The sequence below is a fragment of the Puma concolor genome, chromosome E4 (genome assembly GCF_028749965.1).
Source record: "Puma concolor isolate L17-30 chromosome E4, mPumCon1.1.hap2, whole genome shotgun sequence".
In the NCBI taxonomy this organism is placed as follows: Eukaryota; Metazoa; Chordata; class Mammalia; order Carnivora; family Felidae; genus Puma; species Puma concolor.
In genome coordinates, this window is record NC_141683.1 from 54140577 (window position 1) to 54168444 (window position 27868).

Genomic DNA, 27868 nt, shown 5'->3' on the forward strand with positions numbered 1-27868 from the left:
ACAGCTGAACACATTCATGTAATTGGTATGCAGCTCAAGAAACAAGATTATTAGCCAGTTTAAAAAGGCTAATTCTTAAATATAAAACAACCGTAGACTTAGATAAATTTGCGAGATTTAGATCCTGGATCTAACCTTGTTACTAACTTCATTTGTTACCTTGGGCAAGTTATTTTATCTTTCTGGGGTCCACTCCACATCTCTACAGCAAGGACATGAGACTAGAAGTTTTATTATGACTTTATTTATATGAAAGTGCAAAACAGTGGACCATAGTGATATAAATGTGGTATAAAAGAGTGTAGGTAATAGAGTGTGAATGCAGTTTAATTGAAAAGGAAAACACACTAATTTTTTTCTTTTTTTTTCTGTTTGTTTTCCAGGTTATATTTCACACTATGTGCTGACTGTATCTAAGGAAGATATTTAAAAAAAAAAACTTTTTTCAAAGATTTTGATTCCAGTGGAATCTTTGCTTTAGATTATTTGTGTGTGTGTGTGTGTGTGTGTGTGTGTGTGTGTGTGTGTGTGTGTTAGTGAATTGTAACTCCAGTAACAATGCCTGTACAAGCTCCACAGTGGACGGATTTCCTCTCCTGCCCAATTTGCACTCAGACTTTCGATGAAACAATTCGAAAGCCCATCAGTTTGGGTTGTGGCCATACTGTCTGCAAGATGTGCCTGAATAAACTCCACCGCAAGGCTTGCCCATTTGACCAGACCACTATCAATACAGACATTGAGCTCCTCCCCGTGAACTCAGCATTGCTGCAGCTAGTGGGTGCTCAGGTAAGATGGGTGACTTATTCTTTTTAATCTCTGAGTATATGTGTTTTCCCCTTAAGAGAAACTTGTTGAATTCAAATTGGGCAACATTGCCTTCTATCTAAATAGATAAAGTTCTGTTCAGTACCATGCAGACCCTTTATTTTAGTGTGTTGGGAGATTTATTGTTGTAGTGCAGTGTTCCTCCGTCATAACAGTCATTTAATCTGGTGATCAGCCTTTCTCAACAATCTTAGCTATTGAGATCACTAGAGAAACCTAAGAGGCAAATCACAAGGACTATTTTTTGAGAGAGAGAGAGGGAGGGAGGGTGTGTGGGGCAGAGGGGAAGGAGGGAGGGAGGGAGAGAGAACGAACAAATGAATGAATGAATGAATGAATCCCAGGCAGGCTCTAGGCTCAGTGCGGAGCTCAACATGGGGCTTGATCACACAGCTGTGAGATCATGACCTGAGCTGAAATAGAGTTGGACGCTCAGCCAACTGAGCCACCCAGATTCCCCTTCTTTTTTTGTTTTTTTTTTTTAAGGACCTCTTAATATTGGGGAAAATATTACTCATAAAAACCATTGCATTTTACTAAATAGGAGAAGTGAAGCTGCTTCAGATAATTTTACTTAGTAGACACTACTCAAATGAAAGATGAAGAAGGTGACAAAAACTGTAGAGTGCATAGCCTTTGGGAATCATTTTTCTAGAGTAGGAGGAAATATATCCCCAGCTACCTAAATAAAGGTAAAAGTAAGTCTGGCAGTTCTGATGGTAATATTCTGAAAATTTTCTCTCCGTATTCTCAAAGTAGAGATCAGTAGTATCCTCAGAAGATTTCACAAAGTCAAGGGAGGTGAGTTTTTGGAAGCTAGATAGTTACTTAAGTAATCCCTTGCTAAATTTGCATAGTTTGAGTCTGAAATGCCATATATTTATCATAAATCATTTTTCCAAATAGATATACTAGAACTTTGGATCTGGCCCCATTAATATTTTCTAGATCAGTCTTGATGTAAACTGCTAAAATGTAGGAAAGGTTGATATTACATATGTTGGAGATAAAGAGAATAGAGTAGTTTATTCAAAAAGAAAACTTCTTTTATTGATAAACCTCTCTTGTGATGTCACCAACAACACTATAAAATATTTGTCAAAAGGGAAAGTGCAGTTGATCCTTTTTCTTCTTGTACTTAATTTTTCATTTCATAATCATTTATCTTTTTATTTTGAAAATCCTGTTATCACATTTTGGAAACATTTTTTAAAAATAGACTTAATAGGGATAATAATTTTAGAAATACACTATTTTTTTTTAAATAGCAAATAACCAAGGGGGCACCTGAGTGGCTCAGTCGGTTAAACAACTGACATCGGCTCAGGTCATGATCTCATGGTTCATGGGTTTGAGCCCCGCGTCGGAATCTGTGCTGACAGCTTAGAGCCTGGAGCCTGCTTCAGATTCTGTGTCTCCCTCTGTCTCTGCCCCTCCTCTGCTCATTCTCTGTCTCTCTTTGTCTCTCAAAAATAAATAAATGTTAAATAGCAAATAACCAAGGCTTGCTTTTTTTTATGAAGTTGTCTAAAGATGAACTCCTTTCTGAAAAATGAGTAAGACTATGTCATACCTTAACTGAAACAACTAATGTTTATGAAATTTGAGGATAGGGCATTTTAATATATAGAAGCCACTATTTTAGCCCTAAAGAGTTCCATTAAAAAACTGTTAAGACTTAATACGTGAATTAAGCAAAGTTGCAGTATATAAAAGCAACATGCAAAAATTAGTTGCGTTTTTATACACTAACAATGAACAATACAAAAGGAAACTAAGAAAACAACTCCATTACGGCAGCATCAAAATAATAAAATACTTGGGAATAAAAGGTGAAAGGCTTATGCACTGAAAACTACAAAACGTTGAAAGAAATTAAAGAAGACATAAACAAACGGAAAGACATTGCATGTTCCTGGATTGGCAGACCCAAAGAAATCTACAAATTCAGTGTAAGCTCTGTCAAAGTCCCAATGTGTGGTGGTGTTTTTTTTTTTTTTTTCCAAAAGAAACAAACAACAACAACAAAAAACCCTAAAATTTATATGGTATCAGAAAGGACCACGAAGTAGTCAAAAAAATCTTGAAAAAGAACAAAGTTGGAGGAATCACACTCCAGATTTTGAAACTGCAAAGCTATAGTGATGAAGACAGTGTGATACTGGTATAAAGACAAACATTTAGATCAGTAAAATAGAGTCCAGAAATAAACTCACACATACAAAACGATTTTTGACAACATTGCAAAGACCATTCAGTGAAGAAAGGACAGTTTTTCCAACAAATGGTGCTGGGAAAACTTGGATATCCAAATGTGTACAAGAATCCATTTGGACCCCTACTTCACGCCATCTACAAAAATTAACCCAAAATGAACCAATGTAAAAGTTAAAACTACAGAACTCTTAAAAGAAAATATAGGCATAAGTCTTTGTGACCTTAGAATAGGCAGTGAGGTTTTTTTAGATAGGACACGAAAAGTACAAGAAATAAAGGATAAATTGAACTGAAGACTTAAAGCTTTGTCCTTCAAAGGACACCATCGGAGCGAAAGAACGACTCACAGAATGAGAGAAAATAATTGTAACTCATAGATCTAAAAGTTGTGTCTCAGATGTAATAAAGACTCCTACAACTCAATAATAAAAAGGACATAATTTTAAAATGGGCAAAGATCTGGACGCCTCACCAGAGAAGATACACGTATGGCAAATGAGCTGATGAAAAGTTGCTCGACGTCATTTGCCACTAAGGAATTACAAATTAAAACCACGAGATGCTGCTATACACCAGTTAGAATAGCTTCAAGGTCCAAAACACTGACAGCACCAAATGCTGGTGAGGATGTAGAGCAACAGAAACTCTTATTGCTGGTGAGAATGCAAAGTGGTGTAGTCACTTTGGAAATTACTGCACGACTCTATGATTCTGTTTACATGAAACGTCCAAAATGGGCAAATCCACAAGAGACGGAAAGCCAATTAGTATTTTCTTATGGTTGGTGGGGAGTTGGGAGGAAATATGGGAGGGGTGACAGTTAAGAGTATGGTGTTCTTTGGAGGGGTGATGAAAATGTTCTAAAATTGTAATGATTACACACCTGTGAATATACTAAAAACCATTGAATTATATATCTTAAATGGGTCGCCTACATGGTATACAAATTATGTTTCAGTAAAGCGATTATAAAACCAAAATAATGCATTAAATTTAGTGTGTTAGTATAGAAAAGGTCTTTTGAAAGGCTTCAGTAAATTTAGTGGGAGTTTTGATGTTACCACTTTAGAGTAGCAGTGCATAAAATATACTTAATAAGACATTTGTTTAATTAATTAGTGTGCACTCATACAGACCTTTTTTTTGACCTCAAGGTCCCTGAGCAGCAGCCCATTACTCTGTGTAGTGGGGTTGAAGATACAAAGCATTATGAGGAAGCCAAGAAATGTGTAGAAGAATTAGCATTGTACCTGAAACCACTCAGCAGTGCTAGAGGTGAATCAGATGCAACTATCCATACCAAATAAATGTTTATGAAAGATGCTTTTCTTACCATAAAAATGGTGGGGTGTAAGTGAATGTTAATGAAATTCACTTATTTATTGTAAGTCAAACCCACTAGTAGTAAATAATATCATTACAAACCATTCCAAGAGATGAATTTAAAGTTTATGTGATGTTGGAAACATTTGAATGAGTTGCAAAAGTAAGTGTGAATATACTAGTGGCTTCAGGAGGGCTCCCTGCTATTTGACAACTCTGGATTATCTGCCTTCTTTTCAGTTTTATATGATGTGCCATAGAGAATGTAATAAACTTGGAAGTTGCTGTTACCGCCTTGCCATTATGGCTTATTGTTTCAATAGGAACATAAAATTAACTGTTATGAAATAATATGCCAGAATTGTTATGACCTCAAGATTTGGGTCTTAAATTAATTATTAATTTTGTCCCTCCATGGTTGTGATGAATAATAATATATTTAATGTTACAATGAATATTATTTTTACGTGATATAACAACTTTTGTATATTTTTAAAATGAAAACGAGGCTTTTATTTATATCATTTTATCTCTTGTTTATTAAAATGAAAACGAGGCTTTTATTTATATCATTTTATCTCTTGTTTATTTTAAATATCCTAGTAGAAACCAGAGCTGTTCACATATCCATGAAGTCGGTCAGCCCATCAGAGGAAATTTTTTTGGACTCTTAAAAGCTGCATTGTAAACCTAGAAATAACTTTTTACTCTCTTTTAAAGGAGTGGGTCTGAATAGCACTACTCAGAGTGTTCTGAGTCGCCCAATGCAGAGGAAGCTGGTGACTCTGGTCCACTGCCAACTTGTGGAAGAGGAAGGCAGGATTCGTGCTATGAGAGCAGCTCGATCTTTAGGTGAACGAACAGTTACAGAGCTCATTCTTCAACACCAAAATCCTCAGCAACTGTCCTCCAATCTCTGGGCAGCAGTCAGAGCTAGGGGCTGCCAGTTCCTTGGACCAGGTATGTGATTAAAGTTTGATATTTATTATGCCAGTAATTCTAAAAGTATGGTGTCAGAACTGTAAGTGCCATGTAGAAAGACTAGTTCTTTGCAATATCTGTTGTTACAAAATAATATCCCACTTGACGATCATGGCTTGGGCAATTCCATGTCAGTTTTTTAGAGCACTTAAAACCTTTAATGGCAAAAGTTTTCATTTTGATAGAAATATTTCATGAATGTATTAATGTTTTATCTGTTTTCTTAAGTAAAATATATAGAGTGTAGTATAAAATTGCCCCAAAATAGTTAGAAAGTATAACTGTGAATACTTTTTGTGTTTTTGTGTTGTGTTGCCCATTAATTAAGTAGCACCTGCAGAAGTTTTTGAGTATTGCCCTTCTAATAAATAGATGTGTCTTATCTTTGCATATGATAAATTCTGGTTTTGCCCAACTTTTCCTAGCAATGCAGGAGGAAGCTCTAAAGCTGGTTCTCTTGGCCTTGGAAGATGGTTCTGCTTTGTCAAGAAAAGTATTGGTTCTTTTTGTGGTGCAAAGGTTGGAGCCACGGTTTCCTCAAGCCTCTAAAACTAGCATTGGGCATGTTGTCCAGCTCCTTTATAGAGCCTCCTGCTTCAAGGTATGAACCAGGGAACCAGCGTTACATTTGGGCTTGAAAGGAAACCTTGTCTTTTTCCCCAACTTAAATAGTAAATCTTTGAGTTTAATAAAGTTGCCCCCTCAGAAAATTTCAACATTTCAAGAATGTAGATGGTATCCTATTAAAGTTAAATCTTGTTACATTGAATTTTGTATATTAGATAGTGAACAACATAAACCGAGGCTTATATAGATGTTTATATTTGAAGAGACCATTAAACTGTGTCATTTCCCCACCGAGACTATAAGCAGAATTGGTCTGAGCAGAGAGTCATTGAAGCAAGAAGAAATTTTATTGGGCTCTTTGCTCCTGCTATAATTCCATATACACAGTGGGGTTAAAACAGTACTGGAGCTCCATTTGCCACTTTCTTTTCAGTGTAGATAGTAATGCTGGACTTCTTCTTTTGTATCCCAGATTGAATCAGCACTGCTTCCAACATTGGTGCTCACTATGTATCATTTATTTTTCATCCTGTTTTCCTGACTTCTTAATGTCAAGGCTTCTTCTAACTTTTTTAATGTTTATTTTTGAGAGAGAGGGAGAGGGAGCCTGTGTGCACAGCTGGGGGAGGGGCAGAGAAAGGGAAACAGGATCCGAAGCGGGCTCCCAGCGCTGACAGCAGAGAGCCAGCCCGACATGGGGCTTGAACTCACAAACCATGAGATCATGACCTGAGCTGAAGTCGGATGCTTCACCGACTGAGCCACTCAGGTGCCCCATCTAAGGCTTCTTACTTCTGACACAACACATAATTAGTACTTCATGAACCAGGCATGCCTCTGAAATTGTTTTAATTCATACAGCCTATAAGGAAATCCATTCCTTGGTCACCATGTCCCCTCATCTGACACTCAAACTAAAGAATCCTATGTCCTACTATAGTCTTGTCTATGTTCTCATTTTCTGAGAATGATGAAATGGTTCACAGAATCAACAGCAAAGCATACCAATTTAATTAAAAAAAAATTTTAAGCTCTAACTAAATGCCAATATTCTTAAGTTTCTTTCTAGAGACAGATTAAATATATATACTGAAAATGTGCTGTGGACTCCAGGTTTGTACCCAACCCTGTTCTTGCCGTAAGCACCTCTGGAACTGTGAGAAACTCTAGCCAAAATAACTCCCAACTGGTTCAGATTGTCCCCGAATAACAACATTTGTTGTAATGATTGTAATAACATGATTTTACAGTGTCGTCTGGAATACAGTTTAGAATGTCTGTCTGCTTCCAAAGTTCTTTGTTCTCTACTAACAGCACCAGACAGATACAGTATTGAAGCTTGAAAAAGAAAATGAAAGAAAAGGAAATCTAGCCTTCTCCTGTGAAGTAGTAAGCGATCCAAAAACCCTAGAATACCTACAGTGAACCTCTTTCAATCCTAATTAGAAGTATTAATATAATTAAAAAGAGATTGGAAGTTGCAAAAAATCCAGTTTTTCACTTGAGTCATGATTATGTTTCTTTATTCTATTGTCTGCCTGTTTTCTTCTCTTGCCGGTAATAATGTACTATTAGTACATATTAACTAAATTAACTAAACATATTAACTATTAGTTATTAACATTTAATATAATATTAGTTATTAACAGTTAACATAATATTAACAATTAAACATTAACTAAATTAACTCATTTAATTCTCTAAGCTTTTCCCTCTTCCTTGCAGCTATATGTGTCCATATAGCTGTGTTCTAGTTATGTCCTTTTAGCATCTCTTTTATTTCCATTTGAAAAACCTTTTCAAACTGGGATAATTCTGGTCCTTCTGAGTACAGTTATAGTTCCAGGAGTTACTTTAGACATTGCATCTCTTGGAAATCTTTGATTGTTTTTAGTTAAAAGAGAGTTTTGAGAGCCAAGTCCAGGGAACCCTATTATATCATATAGAAAACATTCTACATTTTAATAATATTTAGCTTATATTGAGAGTATGTTTTTGTACATACTCATACACATGTGGTCTTTTGACTTGCCTTTAACAAGTCAAACAAGTCTTTAACAAGATTTTTCTTTTAATCAGTTGGTCTTTGTACGGACTTAGCTAACAAAATTTAAGTTAGACTTTCTTGGAATAAGAATGGAATACATTTTAAAATACAATGTCAGTGTGACCTAGAAATCTTGACTAACATATTCTGTAGTTTTTCTTTGATGGAAAAAAAATGAAAATTTTCTACTAGAGGAAATTGAGACCTTACGAGAATAAAGCAATGATTTTTAAAAAAGAAAAAAATACTCATGCAGTTATTGTGAAAAAAGCAATGTATGTTTCTTCTTCATAACTGTGGATTATTGCTGTTGGGCTTGCTTGGCGTTGAGCTAGGTGGTACTCCTAACAGAGCACCATTCAGATGCTGGCGTGATTCTAAAAATGAATAATCTGTGCTTAGCTTAATTTTCCATGGAGTTTTGCAGTCCAGGCCACCATCAGAAAGTGCAAAATAATAATGATAATATCTTTTAGTGATTAAAATGATTAACACTTATTGAGCCCTTAGCATGTGCTAGTCAGTGTGTTAACTTATTAACCATCATATTGACATATTAACTCATTGAATTCTCTAAGCTTGTTGAGGTAGTTACAGCTGTTATTTTTGTTATATCGTTACATTTTGAGTCAAGTGGGGTTTAGGCCAAAGGCTCATCTCGTCCAGGATCACCTGTATCCTAATATACTGTAGAATATATTTTACCTTAACACACATATGCGCGTACACACACACATACACACACACACAGACATATGTATATATAAAAAAGTAGGCTCCACACCCAACATGGGGCTTGAACTCATGACTCAGACCAAGAGTCACATGCTCTCACTGACTGAGCCAGCCAGGCACCCCACATATTTTCTTCTTTTCAGGAATGCATATGAAGGGATGTCTGCGTGTTTCAGTTGGTTGAGTGTCCTACTCCTGATTTTGGCTCAGGTCACGATCCCAGGGTCGTGAGATCGAGCCCCATGTCGGGCGCCATGCTGAGCCTGGGGCCTGCTTGGGATTCTCTCTCTCCTTCTCTCTTTGCCCCTCCCCCACTTGTGCTCATTCTCTCTCTCTTTCTCTCTCCTAAACAAATAAACGTTTAGGGGGAAAATGCATATACACATTCCTACAATTTAAATAAACTGTATATGTGTTAAGGTCTATCCAATCTTGGGACTTTGCCCCAGCACATAGTCATTCTTTCTGTAAGTCCTATTCAGAAGAGTTTGACATCTATAAAGGGGGAAATGTTTTACACGCAAAACAGTGTGTTCATTTTATCTTGCTTTGTTGCTAAAAGAAATTTGTTATATTAAAAATTGTTCTCTGTATGTGTTCATGTAAAATACAAACTCATTTTGTTTCTTACCTGACTCATGAGATTATGTGTGTCTTACTAGGTCACCAAACGTGATGAAGACTCTTCTTTGATGCAGCTGAAGGAAGAATTTAGAACCTATGAAGCTCTGCGGCGAGAACACGACTCTCAGATAGTGCAGATTGCCATGGAAGCAGGCTTACGGATTGCACCAGACCAATGGTCCTCATTGCTTTATGGAGACCAGTCTCACAAGTCTCATATGCAGTCAATCATTGACAAGGTAGACCCTTTTATGTTCCTTACTTGGACACATCTTGGAGTTTTGATAATTGATGATTTAGTAATTTATTTATTTAACAAATGTATGTTAGAGTGAATACCATATGTCAGGCTCTTCTTACAAGTTATGTTATCTGTAGCTGAGTATCATAACTAGTCACATCATTACCAGTTTGTTCATATAAATTAAATTGATGTACAAGTGACATCATTCATATAAGATTTCACTATAGGGAGCCTGGGTGGCCCAGTCGGTTAAGCGTTCGACTTCAGCTCAGGTCATGATCTCACAGTTCGTGAGTTTGAGCCCCGCATCAGGCTCTGTGCTGACAGCTCCGAGCCTGGACCCTGCTTTCAATTCTGCGTCTCCCTCTCTCTCTGCCGCTCCCCTGCTCATGCTGTATCTCTCTCCCCTTCAAAAATAAATAAAAACATTAAGAAAAAAATAAAAAGATTTCACTGTAGTGTTCTAACGCTTTGTCCTACACTCTTTTGTATTCTTCTTGAGTGTCTTCCATCTCTATTGTTGTTGCCTCTCTTTCTTCTTTCTTCTCTGAGTTTTAATCATTGTTAAATCATTAAGCCCATTTTCTAAAGGCCTTTATTGTCTTCCTATAACAGCCATTTAATGGTCTGGAAGATGTATAAGTTGAGATTTCTTAAGATTCTCAGTCACAATAATTTCACATAAGTTACTGAATCATTCTAGGTTTGATCAGATTTTCAATAAATGTATTTCTACTTTTTCTGTTCTTTGTTATGATATAAAGATCACTAAGAGTACTAGAGTAGTTCCATTATTGCTGACTCTAAGAACTGTATTTAATTTTGTTAAAGCTAGGGTAATACCGTAATTGTTTTTGTTGTAATTCAACATGAAATATATGAAAGTGCAAAAAAAAAAAAGGTCTTAAAGCAGCATGTAAATATATTACGTTCAGTAATAGCATTAATTTTTACTATTTTACCTTAAATACTTGTTTTCATTAGAACCCACCTCACAATTTGCAGAAATTAAGATCAATATGTAAGAGTAGTCTAAATATAATACTATTTAACACTTAGTGAGAGCCTACTAATGCCTCGTGGGATAATCATTTAATCCTTTTAATAGACCTGTATTATTAATGGTCTTAAAGGTATTAAAGGAGACAGAGAGAGGTTAAATACATTTCTCCAGGGTAATATAGGTAATCAGTGATGGGGCTGGATTTGAACTCGGGTATAGTGATTCTAGAATCTATGTTCTTAGCCACAAAATCTCTTTCCGGACTATTCTGCCACTTTTTTTTTTTTTTTTTTTTTTTTTGCCTGTTCCCAAAGATAGGATTCTTTGAATGAGTAGTGTATTGATGTCAAAGGACAGTTGCAAAATGTGTTTTATAACTGCCTGTTACGTAATTTCCAATGTAATATATTTTTGTCCTATAAATCTTTTCTAGATACTTTTGCCCAAATTCTACCTCCAACTCCTAGGTCTGAAATTATGCAGCTGACTGATGAAAATGTTTTGAAACTTTAGTAATGGTCTCTTATAGGAGTAGCTGTCTACCTCTGAAGAGAAACTTGGCTTGCTTTTATATTCTTTAAGGAGGTTGACCTTTTTGTGTGAACTAGACTATATAATTTAACCTATAACAGTATCCTCACATCATGAGCAGTAGTTCGAATAATATCCAGAGACCTTCTTACAACAAACTGGTAAACAAACTTTGCAGTGTATGTGGCATCTTTTCATGCAGAGCAGTAGAACTTTCTGTGGTAATGAAAATGTTTTATAAATGCAGTGTCTAATTGGTGATCGATCACTAACCACCCACAGCTGTTTAGCACCCAGAATGTGAGCATGCAACTGAAGAACTACATTTTTATTTTATTTTATTAATTTAAACTTAAATAGCCACTTATTGCTAATAACTACTGTGTTGGACAGTGCAGATAATTTATTAAAAGTGATATGAAAAGCAATAATCATAGTAAATTAGTGGACAAAGAAACATGAACTATCAGTTCACAAAGAGGAACTACATTTAATTGATAGGATAGAACTCAACTCCAGTAATAATTAAATACACCATTAAAATAGTGACATAACAAATATTGCCTATTATATTAGTCAAAGAGACATATATTGCCATACATTGCTGATGGTTTGTAAAATGTATTACAGATCTTTTGGGAAACAATTTGTCAGTAAATAAAAACAAAATATTCATGTCTTTTGATCAAATTTAATCTTGCCAGGAACTTATTTTAAGGAAATAATCCAAACTTTCAAAAATGTTATGAGCTCAAAGGCGTTAAATTGCTACATTATTTATAAAGGAGAACATATGCAGATTGTTAAAGAAGTTGTCTATCTTTCTGCTCAGAACTCCGTTACATGGTGATTAAAATTAGTTATTTCAGGACTGATACTCTCTACAGCTGATATATAACATTCAATTTCTTTAAAAGTCAGTGAAATATTTTTATTAAGTCCTGGTGGTGGATACATGGGTGTCGTCATTATATTAGACACTTTGAAATATTTCATAATGAAAAGGGTAGCAATATAAAAATGCTTTTGTTATAATATTAATGGTAGCCAAAACCATAAGTTCATAAATGGCTGATTATATAAGTGTCTAAAAAGCATGCTAAGATGAAAAAATTGAATAAAGGCGTGTGAGCATTCAAATGATAGTTGTTATTTTTCATGTTTTTTAAAATGTATGCTTTTTTTAAAAATTACCTTTTAAAGAGTGATCTTTTGTGGGGAAACAATTCTGATCTATATTAATAAACTACATAGAGAGCTAAATGTTTCCAAGTAAGACCCTTTAGTCACTATAACCTAATCAATTTCCCCTCTTAAAGTTCATATGTGTGTCCATCTTAGGAGAGTTAATGTGAGAAGTATGTCATAAAGCTTTAGAAAAATACACAATCTGATCGCTTCCAAGAATCCCAAACCATTCTAAGATTTTTTTTTAAGCTGGAGTGGACTTTTGAAATTATTTAGTCTGTATAGCAATTGGACTTCAGATTGAGTCTGTAAAGGTTATATCCAGTGTCATGATCTTTGGTCAGTAGTAGAACTTGAACTCAAGCTAGTTTGATGGAATTCAGTTTCATTGTTCTTGGTATTGTATAGCTTTATCTCGAGACTCCAGATTTCAGTTATTTGGAAGCACTCCAAGAGCCAAACTAATAGTGCTCTAAGAACGTAAGGTGGTAAGAGTCTACTTCCAAATTGAGGAATTGAGAAAGGTCTCACGTTTGAGGAATGTGCATCAGAGGGAAGAGAGTTTACAGTATGTCAAGCTGTGAATGCAGGGAAGTGCAGGCTTTGTTGAGGCAGCAGGTAATCCAGTCTCTAGCCAAAGCATGGAATGTGTGGGAGGGTAAAATTAAAGGTAATAAATTGCAAAAATGATTGCAATATTTTAAGTAATTTTTATTTTAAAAGGATTATCTGGTTTTTGGAAAGTTAATATTTTTCTTTTTTAAGTTGCAGACCCCAGCGTCTTTTGCACAAAGTGTTCAGGAACTAACAATTGCTCTCCAGCGAACTGGAGATCCAGCAAACTTGAACCGACTAAGACCCCATTTGGAGCTACTGGCAAACATTGACCCTAGTCCAGGTAAATAAACCCAAGGAAAATAAGTGGACTGTCCTATGTGTGTCTCAGTGCTGCTCAGTGATTCTTTTAATTATCTTTTGTTGCATTCCTCAAGAATTTCCCAGAGTGGTTACTCCAGACCTTTTACACCGTATTTAAATTTCTGACCACGATCTTGTCCATCTATCTCTTTATTGCTTCAACTAACACTTAATACTTTTTGCCGTACTGCTCACTTGACCAGGAAAGTAATTCACTCTGGGATCCTTTTTGTTTTCTCTTTTTTGCATCACAAAATTATGCTGTATTTACCATTCTCATCTGCTTTGACAAAACTCAAGTTCTCTCATTTTGTCTCACTATGTATGTGTGAGCTTGAGTTCACCCATACGTCCATACATACACACATACATATAGAAATGCAATTCTATATATATTTCATATTTTTCATATGTCCTTAGTTGCATTTTCTTGGTCCCAGATTTTTCCTTCTCTGTGATAATGGTGTCTCATTCATCAAGTATCCTCTCTTGCATATTTTTACTTTATCAGCCCTTTTCCTACTCCTTCCCCTTGACCTGAAAATCACTCAACCTTCATTTTTCACATCTAAGGTATTTTAAAATCCTTATGTCCTATTGCTGTCCCTGTGTTTTATTCATGCTGCTTGGCTAAAACTCTTACCATTCACTAGCAATTTATCCCATTTCTTATTCCAAAGGCTTCTTCTCAGTCCTCAAATTACTTGGTTTCTCTTTAGCGTTTGATGATGTTGTTAACTAATTTCTTAATATAGAACTTTCCTGGAGCGCCTGGGTGGCTCAGTCGGTTAAGCATCCAACTCTTGATTTCAGCTCAGGTCATGATCTCTCGGTTCATGAGATCGAGCCCCATGTCAGGCTCTGCTCTGGACAGCATGGAGCCTGCTTGGGATTCTCTCTCTCCCTGTATACATGCTTTCTCTCCCTCAAAACACAACAAAAAAACTCCTGATCCCTTATTATAGAGATATGCTTACTTTGACCACTCTTTCCTCTCCTGCCCACTGAGGAGTAGGCCAGTTGTATTCTTAGAATTTTGTTTTCTCTGCATTCTATTGGTGATGGTCATTTGTTACTCTCTGCAGAGAACAGATTCCCAAATATCTCTAACGCTGTTATCTCTTCATCACTCCAGACTTACTTTACAAATGCTTTCTGAGATTCTCCATCATCTCCTCTTTGTTCTTCAACACAAATTCTTCTTCACTTGATACCAGCTCTTCCTGTGTTTTCTCTGTTAAATGACCTCACTGTCTGAGGTATTTACACTTAAAACCTGAGTCTTTTGTCCTAGTTCATATCTTTGCCTTTCACTTGCTCTACATACCATTTCAGACAATAGGATCTATCTTTTTTCACAATCTCCCTCTATCCCATGCCTGTTAATACTGCCTGGGTGAGGGCTGCATTATTTTCCCCAAGACCAAATGACTTCCATTTTCCTCTGTTCTTTTAATTCTTCCAATCCAGTCCACTTACTGCTGCAAAATAAATCACATCTCTGATCTTATTTCTTTGCTCATAAACTTTCAGTGGCACCCCATTGCTTTATTGAATAAGGTTTGGAACTCTTGACAGTGGCCTTCAGGGCCCTCCGGTTTTTATCAACGTACCTTAATAGGATTTACTACCAAAATTGCTTAATCAAACCAGGTCAGATATATTCCTAGAACTCAGTCATTTTTCTTTTTTCACTACTTTCTTATTCTGAGCAATCAAAAGAGCACTTCCTCATGTTCACTGCCCCACCCACCACCAGCCTGTCTATCTGCATTCCTGACAGTGTTTTCTGCTCTTCTTGTGTGACAGTGGATAAATTGTGCCTCTAAGCTAAGGCCCCTCTCTCATCTCATGTTCTAATACCGTTTTGACAAGTATGTCACTCCAGTATCCTCTTTTTTATATCACCAAGTTTCCTTCTCTGCTAGAGTATTTCTGTCAACAAACACAGCTCCCCGTCCCCCCCCTCCTTTTTTTTTTTTTTTTGCCTGCTGTTGGACTCACTCCAATCAGGCATTTATCTCCACTATTCAACCAAAACTGCTTTGTCAAGGTCACAAGTGACTTCCATGTACTTAGTTGAAACATCACTTCTTGGTTCTCATTTTATTTGACCTGTTAGCAGCATCTAATGTTGTTGTTCACTGTATGATCCTCTTTAACACTTTCTTCACTCGGCTTCTAAGCCACCACGGTTTCCTTCTCATTTTACTGGACCCTCCTGAGCCTCCTTTCTGAGCTGATTTCTCATCTTCATAGCCTCTAATTTTTGGATTGCTCCCATAGTTTAATCCATGTATCTCTTTTCTGTTTATACCCATTCCCTAGATAATCTCGAGTCTCATAGCTTTAAATAGTATTTATACAACTCACAAATTTACTATATTTCATCAGTTCTGAAGCCCACATTTTTTTCAGATCTTAGCATTTCTGAAATTGGGATGCATCTGTATAAATAATGACATGATAATCTAATTAACAATATATTTTTCTGTTTTGGTGACACATAAAATAATGGTGTATGTAGCACTTGATTTTGAATCTGTGAAACAGGAGCACCCAGGTGGCTCAGTAGGTTAAGCTTCCAACTCTTAATTTGGGCTCAGGTTGTGATCTCACGATTCGGGAGATTGGGTGCCACCACATCGGGTTCTGCGTTGACAGAGCAGAGCCTGCTTGGGATTTTCTCTTTCCCTCTGCCTCTCTCTCCCTCTTTCTCTCAAAATAAATAAATGAACAACGACAACAAAAAACGTATCTGAGAAACATGTATTATATCCAGCCCAAACCTCCTTCCTGAATTCTTTTGTATATCCACCTTCTCGCTCAATATCCAGAAGGTCTACTTGAATGTCTAGTATGAATTTCAGACTTAACCTGTTCAAAAGTGAGCTCTAAGCACTGCTCCTACCCCACTCCCATTCCTTTTAGTGGCAGCTCCAACCTTCCATTTCATTTTCTCCGTGCAAACACCTTAGAGATCTCCATAACTTTTTTTTCTCTCATATGTACATGTGATCCAACAGCACATTCTGTAGGCCCTCCCTTCAAAATCCATCTGCTTATCACCTTCACTATTACCACTCATCTCTCTTCAGAGATTATGGAATAGCTTCCTGTTGTCTGTCTGTTTTTAGCATAGAAGCCAGAGTGATTCTCTTAACCCTCTGCTCAAAAGTTCTCTGATGGTTTCCATCATTCACTAAAAGTGAAACTCTTGCCCGTGACCTACCAGGCCCCACATGATCTGGGGTTCTTTACTTCTTTCTAACCTTGTCTCCTATTCTTTTCCACCTGATTCATTCCTTTCCAGTTTCACCTCTACAGAACATGCCAGGCATCCTACCACATCAAAGCCTTCTCACTTATTCTTACCTTTCCGTAGAACATTTTTCTCCTGATATATCCACAAGACATACTCATGCCCTTCTTTCAGGTCTTTAATCAAATGTGACCTTCTTAAGGAGACCTTCTCAGGCCACCCAGTCTAAAGTTTTACACATACCCGTCCCACTCCCCCTCTTTGCTCCATTTATCCAAGTCATCGTTATGTAAATAGTTTGTATTTTGGTTATCTTATTGTCTGTCTCCTCTCTTTCAATATAATGGATTTTTGTTTTGATCACTACTGCTTCCCCAGCAACTAGAACAATACCTACGACTTATTAGTAGGTATTCTGAAAAATACCTTTTGTATGACTTTTCTCTTCACTTTCTCTACATCTTCATTTTGTTTCCAAGTGAAACTCCACGTGTCCTTCAAAGCCTCATTCACTTGCCATCACCTAGAAGTCTTTCAGAATGTCTCCAACAGGAAGTTATCTATTTGTCTTCTCCCTTCTTTTTATATTTTCTGTTAGAGAACATATTTGTGGTTAACTTTTCCTTTATAAAATCACAGTGCTGGCACTGGACAGATACTTACTAAATGAAGAAGATAGGTAGTAGAGTTGCTTTATATAGTAACTCTTCTATTAAACTTCGTAAACATTTTGTTTACCAATACTTGATTTATGCAGAATTTCAAAATGGACATTACAGATTGGTTAGTCCACTATTAAGTTTTGTTTGGACCGCACAGTATGGATCTGCATAATATTCTGAATTTTTTAGATTCTGATACCTACAAACTTGGTAATTTTACATGAAAATCTCAAATTTCAGTTTTGCTTAGGGAACAGTGTGTATCTGGCAGTGCTAGCTTTGCATCATCACATCATAGCAATCCACTAAAGTTGACAGGTAACCACAACCATAGATGTGGGACATACTCCAGTTCAGCACAGCCCCTGTCACTCTTCTGTTGTCATTTCCAACACTAAGGGTCTAATGGCAGTCGCCATTTATTGTCTGGTGTACTTAATTTCTTTATGTTAGCTTCCCTGTCCCTGTAGTTATTTTAGTTTACAGTCCATTCCTTAAAATGATGTTTAGGCAAATAAGTTATTACCTGAAAAGCTACATGAAGCCTAACTTGATTTCACTGAAGTTCTGATACTAACTCTTTTAATTAGTTCCATAGTGGGAACGTCAATAGCATGCATCACTGAAAGATTTTTTTAATTTGTTATGTAGATGCTCCTCCTCCCACTTGGGAACAGCTAGAAAATGGGCTGGTGGCTGTGCGTACAGTGGTCCATGGTCTGGTAGACTATATCCAAAACCATAGCAAAAAGGGAACAGACCAACAGCAGGTAAGGGGAATGTTTGAAACTTAGAAGTAAGGCACTGTGGATGTTGTGACAGATACAAAGCCGACAAGATGACATGAATATTTTGAGACTATGACTGTAGAACTGTAAATTAGTATGGTGAGCAGCCAATTTAATGGATTAGTCTAGTAATCTTACGTGGCAACATTGAAATTAAATAATCCTGTTTATCTAATGTTGTATTGGAGTCATGTTTCACATTGAATATATAGCAGCATTTGATTGTGTGTAAAGGTATGTATTTAAGTAAATGATTCTCTTTGGTTCCTATTCTATTTCAGTTAGACAATATATATCACTTTTTAATGCTGTATCTGTCCAGTACTGTTCACACATTTGTAAATACTTTTTCCATAGCAGTATTTTAACATTTTTTATACATATAATGTCTGTTGTGCCAGTGGGCCAAATTTTCTTCAAATACTTTTTTTTTTTTTTTCAACGTTTATTTATTTTTGGGACAGAGAGAGACAGAGCATGAACGGGGGAGGGGCAGAGAGAGAGGGAGACACAGAATCAGAAACAGGCTCCAGGCTCTGAGCCATCAGCCCAGAGTCTGACGCGGGGCTCGAACTCACGGACCGCGAGATCGTGACCTGGCTGAAGCTGGACGCTTAACCGACTGCGCCACCCAGGCGCCCGTCTTCAAATACTTTTAAATGAAGTGTATGGCAGTAAAATGTAAGAGCTTATGTTATGGTTGGTTTTTAATTTTATTCCCAATAATTTTATCTTGCCCTCAGGATTCATGTTAGAGTTATTAGATCTTCTATTTTGCATTCGTAAGCTTGTGAAATTAAAATTTTATATTTATATGGTTCAGGTAAATATTAACAATAGCTTCTCCGGGGTGCCTAGGTGCCTCAGTCAGATAAGCGTCTGACTCTTGATTTCGGTTCACATCATGATTAGGTTCGTGAATTCAAGCCCCACGTCAGGCTCTGAGCTGAACAACACGGAACCTGCTTGAGATTCTCTTCCTCTCTCTTTCTGTGCTCCCCGCCCCTGAAATAAATATTTAAATTAAAAAACACACACACAGTAGCTTCTTCAATATTTCTTTTTTCTTTGAGAGGCAAGAAATATTAAACATATCCTGCTGAGTTGCCGGGGGGTGGGGGGCGGGATGCCTGACAGGTTCAGTTGGTAGAGCACTCTTGATCTTGGGGTTGTGAGTTCAAGCCCCTTGTTGGGTATAGAGATTGCTTAAAAGTCGTTTTTAAAAAGTATTCTGAGTAGAATAATATGGGTACAATTCTTAAATAGTCTAAGCATAGACCAGACTTTATTTTATGATAAGAAATAAAGATTAAAAACTTATTTTTAAATCTCTGTTCCATTAGACATCATAAAGAATGTAACAAAAATAATAAGATTAATCTAAGTTCTGCAAAAAGTGATAAAATGCATCAAATTTCATTTAACTTAGTATTATGTTTGATACCTCATTAACTCCCCAAGTCCATCCTCCTTGTCTTGTATGGGAGTTGCAAATAATAAGTTTCATTTGTACTTTTAGAAATATTGTAAGTCCTTGATATGTTCTTCTGCATATCAAGAATTGTTTGCAGAGTATTGTTCAGTTATGGAGCCTACTATAGATTTGTGTTGTCTCATAGGAAAACATAATTGGAAGTATAGCTATACTAAATATTGTCCAAAACAAATATTAGGACATACAGTAGACATTTGCAGGTCCTAAACTCCAGTGGTTTGTCCATTATAGAACCTGGAAAGAAAGTCATAAAGCCCTTATGACATTTAATCCAGGATTTATGTGATGTTACATGTTAGAGACGTTAGGCCAACATATGAAAAAATCAGGACTCCGTTCTTTTAATTAATTATTTTTGGACTCCTAGACTTTAGACAGAATGACTTTCTAAGTGACTTTTTGCTCTGCACAGTCTAGATAATTGTGTGAGTTAGTCTGAAGTCAGCGTCTAATGTTTTAATTTTGGTCTCAGCCTCCACAGCACAGCAAATATAAAACATACATGTGTCGAGATATGAAGCAGAGGGGAGGATGCCCGCGTGGGGCCAGCTGTACATTTGCACACTCACAGGAGGAACTGGAGAAGTAAGTGTAAAGGTTATCAAATTCAACTTTCTAATAACTTGTTATAAAATAAGGTAGAGTTACTAAGTAGAATAATTTGCCACTGTTGAGAAACAGAAAAAGAGTAGTTGCATGCTCTTTAATGAATGGGAAATATTTAGAAAGTAATACAGTATTGTAAAACTTAAGAAAACTGAAGCAGTTTCTTCAGCTTTCATTACATCGTGCCCACAAATAGGAAACTAAATATAGAAGTGAGTCATTTGCACTTTCTCCCCAAAATTAAAACTCTTAAGAATTTTCATCCATTCTAACTTACTGATTTTAAATAATTGAATAATGTATTTCCAGTGGAAAAACTTGCCCTTTGCTCAATTCAAGAAATTACTTTATTGCCAGGCTTAACTTCCCAGATTCTCTTAAATTTCAAAGATCAAATAATTCCACTGATGTTAAATTTCCCAGCACATAGTAGAAAGAAAAGAAAATGAATTGTACTCATATAAACTAAAATGGGAAACATAACCAGAATGGAAATTAAAGCTCCCATTGGCATTACCACCACCACCACCACCAACAACAACAACAAATACCAAATAAAAAATTAACAAGAAATATTGAGGACCTGTGTGAATTGAATTAGTAAGCTACCTAGGCAAATAAGAATTGAATAGGGGCACCTAGGTGGCTCACTTGGTTAAGCCTCCAACTCTTGATTTAAGCCGAGGTCATTGTCTCTCAGATTGTGAATTCAAGCCTTGCATCGGTCTCTGTGCTGACAGCATGGAGCCTCCTTGGGATTCTCTATCTGCCCTTCCCCTGCTTGTGTGTGCACATGTGCATGCACGCGCTCTCTCTCTCTCTCTTTCTCTCAAAAATAAACATGGGGTCGGGGGTCAGAGAGAGAGACAGAATCAGAAGCAGGCTTCAGGCTCTAAACTGTCAGCACAGAACCCAAACCCACAAACCGTGAGATCATGACCTGAGCCAAAGTCAGATGCTTAACTGCTTGAGCCACCGAGGCGCCCCTAAAAAAAATCTTTCAAAAAATAAAATTAAATTAAAAAAGAGAAGAATTGAATAAATAAAGAAGGATACTGTGTTCTTGGATAAAAATTCCCATTATACAGGTTTTATTTTCTCAGTAAATTCAGTGAAATCTCAATCAAAACCTTAACATGATGATTGTTAGGATCTAACAAAATCATTCATTGGGAAAAGTAAATATGTGCAAACGGCCAGAGAAATTCTGAAAAAAAGAAGTTTTCAACAGACTGGACTAGACTATCAACTTTTAAAGTGTATTATGAGCTGAAGTGCATATAAAGACTGGTATTAGCATAGGAATAGCTAGATCAATGAAGTACAATGGAAAATCTAGAAAGAATGCCAGACACAATAGGAACTGAGCATTTGTGCTGAAGATGGAATTTCACATCAGTAACAAGGAAGATGACATTGAAACAACTGCTGTCCATTTGAAAAATCATTAGAACTCAATTCTTACCTTTATACCAAACCGAATTATAAACGTATCAGAGATCTAAATCTTTAAGAAGGAAATGATACACTACTTAGGGATCTTTGCTGTTTTTGTTAACCTAATCTTACAATAGGAAAGGATTTTTTCAAGAATGACAACCCAGCATCCATAAAGGAGAAGACTGATAAATTTGATTACAGAAAAGTTAAGATAAGGCCCAAACACCAGAATTCAAAAAAAAAGATTGCTAGGGAAATGACATACAGAGGACGTACCCCTAACACAAAATGAGTTGCTACAAATCTGTAAGAAAGAGAAGAACCAGTAAATATATGGCTCATGAACATATAAGCACTTCACAGAAGAAATAGTAATGAACATGTAAAAGTATGTTCAACTTCATTGATTGTTAAATACAAATTAAGACAAAATTATATTTTGAACTATCAAATTCATAGAGACTGTAATACTACCCAGTGTGTGATAAGATAATGAAAAAGGACATTTTTTAAAATATTATCAGTAGGAGTTATAATAGTTTTGGAACATTATAACAGTTTCTAATGTGCATAGAGTAAGTAGACTTAGCTGTTCTGCTTCTAGTTAGTTACACAAGGGTGCAAGTACATGTACAGAAGCACCTGTTACTGCATTTTTTTTTTAGCAAAAAATAGGAATAGCCTAAAATGTACCAACGTAAGGGAATATCCAGAATGTGAAAGGAAGAAGTTACGACCCTATTTCTGTTAATAACAATCTTATATACATATTAAGGCAGTGTGTGGAGTGGAAAATCTGCAGGATTATGTACCAAACTGCTAACGGTGGTTATGTCTGAGGAGTAGTGTCTCCTCCCCACCCCTATAAAATTTGTCCAATATGGGAAACATTTGGAAAAATAGCATTATTCTTATGGGAGTTTGTCTTTGAGATTATTTTTTAAAGTGCTCTAGCAAGAGTAAATACATTTGCTTTCATTGTTGAGGAACAAGGGTAGTAGAGGCTGATGGCTTGGCTTAATATTTTTCCTGTGGTTAGATTTACAATCTACATGCCTTTTATACTGCAGTATCTGTTTATATTTAGGCATTATGTTTTCACTAATCCACTTTTAGAATAATTTCAATTTTGTGTAGGCATACATAGCATCAGCATCTCTGAATCGTATCTGATACAAATTACTATTCTTGATTATATACAAATTTTAATGGAGGAGAGCCTGTGTGGTTCAGTGTATTGAGCATCCGACTCTTGGTTTTGGCTCAGGTCATTATCCCCCCAGGGTTGTGGGATCGAGCCCTGCGTTGGACTCTGTGCTGAACGTGGAGCCTACTTGAGACTCTCTCTTTCTCACTCTTTCCCTCTGCCCCCATCATGCTCTCTCTCTAAAATTAAAAAAAAAAAAAAAATTACTGGAATAAATGGCAAAATTTTCTCTGTACACAGGCTTTATGTTTTATTGTTATAGTATAGAGTCACTGTATCCCAAGGCATTCGTGGGGAAGCTAAAGCAAAATATTTCAGAAACTGTCTTCTAAAGATTTTCCTTACTCCCTCTAAATATGTTTGAGAAATAGAACTTACAATAAAGTAAGTTATAATACAAATATTAATATGATTAGTAATGTTACAAATACTTATAAGGAATTTTATACTTCGTGTGTTGCCTGACATTTTATAGGGTATACACACATACAAGTTTTCAGGTTGATAGCTACAGCCAGTGTTTCAAGAGAATTTCCAGAAAGTAATGTTCTTGGCATCTTTTCCTTTTGTATCTGTTTCTTAAATACATTTTAGTGCTTGGTTTCGCTTTTATAATTTTGGGTTTTGGTGTATGCTTTTGCTTTTTATATAGGTTTCGTAAAATGAACAAACGCCTGGTTCCCAGAAGACCCCTGAGTGCCTCTTTGGGTCAACTTAATGAGGTGGGCCTGCCCTCAGCAGCTGTCCTTCCAGATGAAGGTGCAGTGGATCTGCCTAACAGAAAAACCCCCGCTCTGCCAAATGGAATTGTATCAGCAGGGAATACGGTAACACAGCTGATTCCACGAGGGACAGACCCCACCTACGATTCTAGTCTGAAACCAGGAAAGATAGATCATCTGAGCAGTAGTGCCCCTGGATCCCCTCCTGACTTGTACGTTATTTTTCCTAATTTTTATTTAAAATTTCTCCTTTATAAACAAAGTAGAGGGAAGAAAGATAATCAGTGTTTTGGTTTAAAAAAAAAAACAACTCATTTTTGGCTATATTTTATTTTCTATGCCAGTTCGTTTTAAGAAATAATTAGCATAAGTGACATAAGATCAAAGTTTACAAATTTTGTAAAAGAAATGACTATTAGGAAAAAACAGTTTTCCGGGGTGCCTGGGTGGCTCAGTTGGTTGGGCATCTGACTCTTGATTTTGGTTCAGGTCATGATCTCTCGGTTTGTGGGTTCAGGCACTCACAGCATGGAGCATGCTTGGGATTCTCTCTGTGCCCCTCCTGCTCACCCATGCATTTGTGTCCCCACCCCGCCCCCCGCCCCCACTCAAAATAAATAAAAAAAGAAAAAGTTTCCCAAATTGAGTCTTTTTTTTTTTTTTTTTTTTTACATTTACAATATGTGTATATTAGAAGTATTTTTGAGACCTTAAAGTTGACCTTTGGAATTTTATTCTTTTAGGCTGGAATCTGTCCCTAAGAGTATGTCTGCCTTACCTGTGAATCCACATCCTGTACCTCCAAGGGGGCCAACAGACTTGCCTCCTATGCCTGTCACCAAACCCCTTCAGATGGTCCCACGGGGTTCTCAGTTATATCCAGCGCAACAGGCAGATGTTTATTATCAGGATCCTCGAGGAGCTGCCCCACCATTTGAACCAGCACCTTATCAGCAGGGTAATGATCTTTTATTTATGTTGCTCACTTTTCTTAGGAGTTAGAACAATTCCAAGAAAGAGTGATCATATTTACAGAAGCCTCGAGGTAAATAAATGCACTTATTTAATACTGTAGAAAAAGTTGAGACTTTATGATCAACTAAATAGTATAAAATAAGTGAGTTAGCAAAGCTTTATAAATAAACCAACTGCCCAAATCACTGAAAGCTAGTTGTATATCAAATATGTGCATATATTTGTGGAAATAACAAGTCGCCCAAGTAGACCATGGAAAGAATATTATGGTGGGTACACACACTATGTTTTTCAGTTATCACATAATACTTTTGGGGGCCCTGTAACATTTATGAGAATAATGCAGCATACATGGTATAGAGAGTTGATAGTGTAGAATCAATATTAATAAACGATAGTGTGAGCGTACATATGTTGTATATATATGTGGGTATGTGTGTGTTTAAAATTCAGCGTTCCATTGTGGTAGTTAATGTGGGAGAGATGAACTGCAAGACTCAAGGGAGATCACTGAGAATTAAGGAATCAAAAAGACTTTATGGAAGAATGCTCTAACTAGAGGTATGGGAATAGAAAGATAAATTTACAAATGGATTGCAAAGATGACAGTCTAGAGTCAAGGAGTAGTAAGGAGACTGTTGTTAAACCAGGTTTTGAGTATTGAGACCTAGATTAGTGCGTTCAGAAAGAAGAAGGGATTTAAGGAAATAGGCAAATTTGAAAAATTAGCCAGTTTTAATGATAATACCAGGTATGGATAATAGAGGAGATGACCAAGAGGCTTCACATACACAATTGCTATGAAAAAACATGAACACTGCTTTTTAAACTAAAGTGTTGGATCTCTGTCAGAGACAGTATAGTGCTATTATTTTTTAAACTGGGATAGATCAAAGACGTTCTCCTTTTTTCCCCAAGGCTATCTTAACTTTGAATCAGAAATGCCTTCTCTACTTTCAAAAGAATAGCTTTAAATTGGTATGACATTGTCAGTACACATAAAAATATGATGAAAGGTTTTTGTATCTTCCTTTGGGCCATCCATCACAGGAAAAACTCAAGTACTTTTGAGTACTTAAATACATTGTATCAGTCAGGGTCCACTGGCAGATAACAGAAATCATTCTTGCTGCATTAAGCAGAAAGAGGTTTAATGCATGGCATTAAAATCAGTGGAAAGTATTGGAGAAGTAGGCTTAAGCTAGGCCTCCAGGAATGACTCTCAGAAGTAGCTACTAAAAAAGCCCAATTACAATGAGGAAGCAGTAGAAATAGAATTTTGGGGTCCTACCTGTGCGCCAGGATCACATCACTTGAGACAAAAGTCTGAAAATTAGGAAGCTACTGCCACAACTTTTGTCTCAAGAATTCTAGAGCTATGCAATAGCTACTATGTCTGCACACAGTTTGTGTGCCATGTTGCTTTCTAGTTAACTCAGTTTCACATTCAGAATTCGTGTGAGTGATTTGTGGAACCCAAGTCTCAAGGGAAGGTAGTCTTTTGGTTTCCAATGTTTGCATCGCGTTTAGGCACACCAGAAAGATGGTCGATTGAGAGAGCCAGTCTGCTATTGTAGTTTATAAATAGATTAGGTTTTTTGGTGACTTTTAAGGATTAAGGTTAATTTCTGCTTATTTTTCATAAAGTTAGCCTGATGACATAAGCAGAAGGGAAAACCTAAAGAAATGGATTTTGAATTCTTTAGTGTTGAGATATTTCAAAAGGGAAAATATGAAAAGATAGATTGGCTTATTGTTGCTTTTGGTTCCTCCTCTGCATTGTACAGGTATGTACTACACTCCACCACCACAGTGTATGTCCCGCTTTGTCAGACCGCCACCATCTGCTCCTGAACCTGGTCCTCCCTACTTGGATCACTATCCACCCTATCTCCAGGATCGTGTAGTAAACTCTCAGTATGGCACACAGCCACAACAGTACCCACCTATGTACCCGCCACACTATGATGGCCGCCGAGTGTACCCTGCTCAGTCGTACACAAGAGAGGAGATTTTCCGAGAAAGTCCTATTCCCATTGAGATTCCACCTGCAGCAGTGCCATCCTATGTGCCAGAATCCAGAGAAAGATACCAACAGATGGAGGGTTACTATCCAGTGGCTCCCCATCCAACTCAGATCAGACCTTCGTACATCAGAGTATGCTGGGCTTTTTTCTTGCTATATAGATTTAATTTGATTGTTGTTGCAGTGATATACCTTTTAGCCATGGTAATAACCCTTTGATCAATTCTTTTTTGTAAGAAGCTTCCCCCCCCCCCTTCCTTTTTTACATCTTTTCACAATTTGGGTAGGATTTTGGGGTTTGTTTGGTTTTTTTTTAAACCATTAAAAGGGATAAAAAACCCCACCCCACTCCCACTAACTCTTCTTAGTCTCTGAAGTTTAGATAGTTTATTTAACATTTCTATATCTACATTTGACCCTTGAACCATGCAGGCGTTAAGGGGCAGAACCCTGCCTCATGCAATCAAAAACCCATGTAATAACTTTTGACTCCCTGAAGACTTAACTGCTAATAGCCTACTATTGACCAGAAGCCTTTACCAATAACATAAATAGTTGGTTAACACATTTTGTGTGTTATATGTATTATATGCTGTATTCTTACAATAAGGTAAGCTAGAGAAAAAATGTTATCAAAATCGCAAGAGAAAATGTATTTACAGAACTGTATTTATGGAAACAAATTTTTATGAGTGGACCTTTGCCATTCAAGCATGTATTGTTCAAGGGCCAACTTTATTTAGAAATTATGGTCTCTGGCTAAGAAAAAGAAACTTAAATTTAGCTCTTTGGGAAATCCTCAAGAGTTTTTTTGGGTGGGTTACTTATTTTGTTTTGCTTTGTTGCAGTAAGTCTCAGGATTTTCACATATTGAGATGAATATACAAGTTGCTCTCTATTTAAAATATGTGCTAAATGAATTAATGTGTTCTGAAATTCTCAGTTTTTACTAAACTTTGCATTTTCAGGAGCCTCCTTATAGCCGGCTTCCTCCTCCTCCTCAGCCCCATCCTAGTCTAGATGAGCTACATCGCAGACGAAAGGAAATAATGGCCCAGCTAGAGGAAAGGAAGGTTATCTCTCCACCTCCTTTTGCACCTTCACCAACATTGCCTCCTGCCTTTCATCAAGAGGAGGTAAGCACATTATTTTTAGTCCCATTTATCAATTTTTCCTCCATCATTGGTTTGCTGTATGTCTTGTTTAAGTAATCTTGGCTGTTTCCAAGATGATGAAGATATTTTCCTGTGTTTTCTTCTAAAAGGTTTATTATTTTATTTTACAATTACATCTGTAATCCATCTAGAATTGATTCTTGTTACTGTGTTAGGGGTGAAGATCCATTTTTCCCCTGTAGGATGTGTCCTTTACCTAGCACCATTTAATGAAAGGCCATCTTTTCCCTAGTGCTCTGCAGTCATCATTATCATAATCAGGTCACCTTTGTCATAGTCGGGTAACTGTAAAAGATTCTGGACT

General features: G+C 36.6%; 1 protein-coding gene across 3 annotated transcripts in view; it reads left to right on the plus strand.

Annotated features, from left to right (window-relative positions):
- RC3H1 (ring finger and CCCH-type domains 1) overlaps window positions 1-27868 on the plus strand; it is an 87236-nt gene that overhangs the window by 37041 nt on the left and 22327 nt on the right. For all 3 annotated transcript variants that reach the window (XM_086693712.1, XM_086693715.1, XM_086693714.1), the window contains exons 2-13: window positions 384-789; window positions 4200-4320; window positions 5089-5328; window positions 5775-5950; window positions 9361-9561; window positions 13054-13186; window positions 17782-17900; window positions 19886-19998; window positions 23319-23600; window positions 24132-24346; window positions 26151-26521; window positions 27358-27525. In XM_086693712.1, the coding sequence (XP_086549838.1) occupies window positions 559-789; window positions 4200-4320; window positions 5089-5328; window positions 5775-5950; window positions 9361-9561; window positions 13054-13186; window positions 17782-17900; window positions 19886-19998; window positions 23319-23600; window positions 24132-24346; window positions 26151-26521; window positions 27358-27525 (2370 nt within the window). In that variant the 5' untranslated portion in view covers window positions 384-558. The remainder of the gene's footprint in view (window positions 1-383; window positions 790-4199; window positions 4321-5088; window positions 5329-5774; window positions 5951-9360; window positions 9562-13053; window positions 13187-17781; window positions 17901-19885; window positions 19999-23318; window positions 23601-24131; window positions 24347-26150; window positions 26522-27357; window positions 27526-27868) is intronic.